At 35.5% G+C, this 6,271-nt stretch overlaps 1 protein-coding gene across 3 annotated transcripts; it reads right to left on the bottom strand.

Moving 5' to 3' along the window:
* Nucleotides 1–2,439: 2,439 nt before the first annotated feature.
* LOC105035946 (uncharacterized) lies at nt 2,440–5,931 on the bottom strand. Of its 3 annotated transcripts, none has more exons than XR_012138548.1 (6): nt 5,496–5,926; nt 5,239–5,308; nt 4,080–4,155; nt 3,951–3,987; nt 3,119–3,151; nt 2,440–3,009 (listed from the first exon to the last, which is right to left on the bottom strand). XR_012138548.1 is itself a non-coding variant. In XM_073251704.1 (6 exons), exons 2-6 carry the CDS (start codon nt 5,286–5,288, stop codon nt 2,696–2,698), a joined length of 489 nt encoding a protein of 162 aa, XP_073107805.1. In that variant the 5' UTR covers nt 5,289–5,308; nt 5,496–5,931; the 3' UTR covers nt 2,440–2,695. The 3 variants fall into 3 exon arrangements, 1 of the variants encoding a protein (XP_073107805.1); XM_073251704.1 differs by having other exon boundaries at nt 2,440–2,792; nt 2,923–3,151; nt 5,496–5,931; XR_012138547.1 differs by lacking the exons at nt 3,951–3,987; nt 4,080–4,155 and having other exon boundaries at nt 2,440–3,151; nt 5,496–5,908.
* Nucleotides 5,932–6,271: the final 340 nt, after the last annotated feature.

The raw sequence follows: 6,271 nt of genomic DNA, 5'->3' as shown, positions 1-6,271 counted from the left end.
GTAAATTCTGCTTTGCTCTGATAACAAAAATAAATTTTCTACTCTGATACCAAAATCACATAATCAAATGAGCAAATTTTCAAATCATTAAGCAATAGGCAAATTATTTATGCAAATGGGCACATGTATCACATACCAAAAGAATCAATCTTCTTTTCAAGCAAATGCACTTATAAGTTGGTAGTAAATCTCCTATTTATCTTCAAACTGCCTATAATGCATTTCATTCCTTTGAAATTCATGATCATTGATTCACATAGATGCTTTTGTTCAAGTATTTTGTCATCATCAAAAAGGGGAAGATTGTTGCTCCTTAGATTGATTTTGATGATTACAAAGCAGTTGAAGGGGTACCAATGATTTTCACTTGACAAAGACTTATTGCTCTTCAGGGGTAAAATTATAATTTTACCAAAATCTGATTTGATAGTATCAAATGATAGAACAAAAGATTTGTGATCCAATGGTAAAATTTTATTAATTTTGGACTTGTATTTTGAAAGATATGTATGATTGAAAATCATGAGTCGACCCATGAGTCGACTCATGGCACATGAGATGACTAGCACGCTGATTTTCCTGGCCGGCACAGACTTGGTAAAAACTGTGAGTCGACCCATGAGTCGACCCCCAAGGCATGAGTCGACTCATGAGTCGACCTCTGCAGGTCTTTTTGCCAGTTTTACAGAACCATGGATCCCGTTCACTTCTGTGACGATTTTTCACAGAGGTCGACCCATGATCGACCCCCAGGCATGAGTCGACTCATGAGTCGACCCCTATGATGGAATTTTTCCGCAATGGCTAGTTTTTTACCCGTTTTAAATGCTTTTAATGCTCATTTAATACATTCTAACGGCTCTTTTTCAGCCTAGAATGTTTTTCACTATTTCTTAAAGCTATAAAAGGGACAAAAAGGTGGAAATCAATAAGAAGAAAAGAGAGAGAATTCAAGAAGAGAGATTTTGAAAAAGGAATTTCAAGCCAACTTTTCAGCCCTAAGCAAGAGCTCATTCAAAGCTTTCAAGAAGCCTTTAATCCAAGCTCACCAACTTCTCAAGTGCACATTCTGGTCTCCATCCACCTTGAGAAAATCCAAAAAGGTCTTCTTCTCTTAAGTAAAGTGTATTTAAAGTTATATTCGCTCATTGAAGGAGCTTTCTTCGTACTTATTTTGCTATAAATTGTTATACTCAGTTTGAGTGATTGGTTTTGTTTCGGAGGGGTTCCAAAATAAGAGAAGGTTGATCCGAACCTAGAATCAGAGTGTATTGGGTTGGCTTGTACCCGTGAAACAAGTGGTCTAGCTTGGGATAGCTAGAGTCGGAGTTTCCGACGTTTGTATTCGGGTTGAATACAAGATTAGTGGATTGAAATTCTCAAATAGGAGCTTGGGGAGTGGATATAGGTGCAAGGTTGGCACCGAACCACTATAAATCCTTTTGTTTGGTGTGTGTCTAATTGCTCTTCTTTATCTCTTCATTATTTTCTTGCATTCTAGCTCTTGCTATTAGCCTTGAATTAATTCTACTCACTCTATCTATTTAGCTTTGTCAAACATTTCTCATAAGTCATTAGTTAAGCTTAAAATTTTTAGAAACCCAATTCACCCCCCCTCTTGGGTTGCATAGCTGGGCAACAAGAGTACAGATGAAATCTTTCTCACCATCGTTAGTGGGCAAATGGTGATTTGATTTCTTCTATATATCCCAAAAAGAAAAAAAAAAAAAGGGAAAAAGATGGAAGTGCACCCCACCCTTGTTACTTCTTCCTCTCAGCTGATTCCCACTCACATTTAGTGAATCGGTAGTAGCTTGGCATCCATATAAGATTGGAGGAGATCATCACCAGCAAAAGTACAGCTAAAATATAGAAAAAAAGGGATCCTAAATAGTCACTGCAAATAAGTAGCCTCTGATTTGAATTTCTGGCACCTTACAGCAAAATTAGATGACTTCCAACTATCTTATAACCAAAAACTATCCCTGGATAAACAGTTTATGTTGGCTTGGATTTATGACAGCTATATAGAATGGCAAAAATCCGTATTTTATCATTAGATGATCTAATGGAAAAATTCTTATCTTTGTAAGGCGCATGTTGTACATGTTATGGAATAATATATATATATGTTGTACATGTTATGGAATAATATTGCAGCCTCGCTAATATCTCTCTCTCTCTCCCCCCTTTATATATATATATATATATATATATATATATATATATATATATATATATATATATATATATATATATATATATATATATATATATATATATATATATATATATGCTACACAGATCATCCTATTCGAAAGTCAGAGAATGCCTTTGATTTGTATATTCCCAAATTCTCAAGCTCCGAGATCATCAAAAAGAGAAAGATGGACAACAAGGAAAAAAAAACATACATTGAGTAGACAGCCAATAGGATGTACTAATCCAATGAAAACCATCTCCATTCTCAGATATGATAAGCATGCAGTGTTTGATCAATTAACACCATTAAATTTTGAACAGAAAGGAATCTTCAATTTTTAGCATAGACTGAAAGGGATTACCGTACTAAACACAAGTAAAATAGAACAATAAAACTTAAAGCTGTAGGATTGATTGTTTCAAAGTTCATCATAGACATGTGGCATTGGTATTTCTGCTTGGGGAACTGCATTTCCATGAGCTGGTGCATGATTCAAGCCATCTCCAACTGCCGCTCCCTGGATTTCCACAGCCACCTCTTCGTGTCCTTTTGAACCTTCCTTGATGGCTGCAAGCAGCTTCCTCTGCAACTTTAGCAGCCCAACCCGTTTCGACACAACATACAGCACCGTGGATAAGAACATGAGAAATCCTGTCACCAGTATCACTTTGCTTGGAGTATAGAAATAATGCATGTGAGTTTGGACTAAAAGAAATTACCATCCCTTATCTCCAGTAGCCTTGCTAAAAGCTCCATCCAAGAGAAAATGGTTTTTTTCTTTTAAGACAATAGTTTGATAGCATTTCCTGATAGCTATGCAACCATAAGGATAGATGTCCATAACATCTTGACATTGCATTGTGGAAAGCAAGCGACGGGTGCGCATTAGCAAAGAGCGGTGTCCTTGGTACTCACCTTCAGCTTTCTTTAGAACACTTGTTGATTCCTCTGGAAATTACATCACATACATGGTGCATCACATTCTATTGTTAATAACATAATGATGCAATAATGTAAGTATATGTGTTACATCCACAAATGCAAAAGAAAATCTGAATTGCCTTAACAAATTTGTAATCAAGGCAAAGACTCATGCCCCATCACCAAAGGGGGGATACTTATGCACAAAATCTGATAGAGTCTACAAGATTGCATTTATGTAGTGATGGGCCTAAGCTCAAGTCATATTCCCTCTCCTAAATTATGACTCCTCTTGGAATGAGTTTCTTTCCTTTTCATTGTTCTTTTGGAAAAGGTTTAGGATGAGTCCTCCCATAACAACTTCTAAATCAGTAACATAAGCTTGGTTTGGGATATTTTTAAGGGAAATTTCTACTCGAATGATTCAGTTTTTATGTAGAAATAAAACTGAATTACTCCCTTCACCCTCCCTCTTTCTTTCTAGATATCACAAGCAATACTATATTTTCTCAAAATAACTTGAATAAGTAATAATCTGATCTATCAACAACAATGCAAGAGAAGCTTACACAAGTCCTCTAACTAGATCTATCTATAAAATGAAGGTAGCCATGTATTTGAGATCCACATTAAAACATATGATAGTTCGTTTCTCTTTTTGTCGTTTAAAAAAGCCATGAATGTAGAAAGCATAAAATATCATTGGAACCAAATTTACGCACTAAGCTTGAAGAAAGTTACAAACAATATTGTATTGGCAAACCATGATTACCAGTACAACAACCATTATATAATTAACAAACAGCAAAGCAATAATGGATCATACCAAAAGTAGCCAATGTGTTTGCACTTCTTTCCACCTCCTGTGGAAAATTATGGAAAGACAGTGTTATAAAATAGATCTACCCATTAGGTAGCCATAAATCCAGACCAACTATCGTTAAAGTAATCACACCTGAACCATTAGTTGACAAGTATGCCGAAGGCTCTCGGTAATGCTTTCCACAACAGATGTCATCCCAGCCTTTGTCCTATAAAATCAGGAAATTAAACCACTGTAACATGTCTCTTAGTCATAATAAGTGGGAGAGATTTATTCATAAACAGCTATTACAGAGTTCACCTTAAGAAGATAACCAAGTCAAGAAAGCATCTCAGTCTCAATAAACCAAGGCATGAGCCTATAATTATTGAAAATATATAAGATCCTTGGATTACAGCCTAGTGCAGTGTTTCTCAACATCATGAGGAGTGTCAGAAGCTGTCCAGCCCTCAACTTGAGAAACTTCGAACCATAGATGAACTAGAACCATCACCATTTTTGAGTCATTCTTTTTACATGAAAAGGAATGGGTGTTTCAATGTCTAGAATGCTCTTCCACATTGTCTGGGCTTTGACTATCAAATAGAATCCTATTTCATCTTCAAACAATAATACAAAGAAAGAACAGCAACAACAATAATTAAAGTTTGTATCATCTAGATGAAGTTGTCTACATCAGGCTGTTCCACTAAAGGACCAGTTAAAATTTTATAGCTATCAATCAACCCTGCATTAAATCTTTTTCTTTTGGTCTTTTTACCCGCCTCGTATCTTAGCAGAAAACAAGATTATGCACAAGAAGCATAACCATGCAATAACTTTTCTTTACCAAAAATATAAATATGAGAATGCATATAAACTCAACTGATTGCACTTTATAATTTAAGATGATGAACATTTTAAGAAAGGATATTGCATGAATAAATAATTCTTAGAAATTACTTGTTTCACTAAATTCAAAAGACATACTGTAAATTATGCCTGTGGATTGTAGACTCTTCTCCACCTCCTAAAAGAAATCTCTCTACATATTTAGAATCCAATATTAGCAGTGGAGCAGAGTTTTTAAGAGAGAGAGAGTCTGTGAGGATCATTAATTGCTGTTGAAGCTTATGTGGAAACTTGATAGAAGGATTCACATCACATAATGAAATACAGCAACACTATAAAGGATCACCAAATTTGCTAAAGCTAACACACAAATTTTGTAGGATGATTCACATTGCAGAATGAAATGAACAATCTAAGGACATCTAAAGAGTTTAATCCCAAGTTTGAGAGGAGGTCTCACCTCCTCCTGAGCAGCTTTCCGGATGTTCTTCTTTGCTTGTAAGTTAGCATTCCTTGGGCTCATATGCAAACTGAAAACATGAAGCAGGGCTGGCAATTGTTAGAAGCATAAAAATTAAAAACCGAAAAAAATATGAAAGGTACTTGTACAGCTGGGGAAAGCAAATAAGCAGATAAAAAAAAAAAAAGATATAGCTAGGAAACGAAAAAAGTCTAGTAATCATTAGTAGATGGGAAGAGCAAACTCATAAGAGTTACTTCTGGTATTATTTCTTCCATGATTCTAAAGTTGAATGTGCAGACTGTGATTCTTCAATTGTAGGCAGCTGTTGGGAAAGAAGATCAAGCCGAAACTGTATTGATCTAAGCAATGCCAGACCATCCTGTGCAGCACCATTCAGTCTAGGAAGATAATTTGCCTCCTCCTTCCCTCTTCCAGACTTTCCACATCCTTCAATGGCTTTGACGAGTTCCTGGCTTTGCACAACTGTCTGATCCCACTCCTTCACATTCTCGACAACCTACACGACCTCATCCATTCTGACCTGAAAGAGAATAGATTAACAACAATTCATATATTAAAAATAAAGCATAAAATTAAAGAGGAAAAAAGAACACTGATGAAAGAGTACTTAATGAATCTAAAATTTAGAAAAGCTGCCGTGTTTCTTCAAATTTGAATTGTTTTTGAAACAAAATTATTCGTACAATCCGAAGAAAGAAGCAGCACTTAACAAAGAATGAGAACAAAGAATGTGTTTGATATGAATTATGGAACCCTCTTGCTGAAGGCGTGATGCAATCCTAGGAAAATGACCGAGAAAGCCAGAGAGAAAACCAGATATGACGAGATGGAACAGGTAGATGACAAAAATATTTGGGGCATTTAGAGTCTTCTTTTTTTTTTTTTTTTTTTGGTAAGAGTTTAGAGTCTTCTTTAGAAGAAAAGATTTCTCAAGATCAAATTGGACGGCATCTGTTAAATTTTTTATGTGATAATAGAAAGAGATTGTAATAGGCGAGAGCATAGACAA

This window comes from Elaeis guineensis, chromosome 2, assembly GCF_000442705.2.
Source record: "Elaeis guineensis isolate ETL-2024a chromosome 2, EG11, whole genome shotgun sequence".
NCBI classification, from domain to species: Eukaryota; Viridiplantae; Streptophyta; class Magnoliopsida; order Arecales; family Arecaceae; genus Elaeis; species Elaeis guineensis.
The sequence above is the reverse complement of the archived record's forward strand: the minus strand, read 5'-3'. Positions and strand labels throughout refer to the sequence as shown.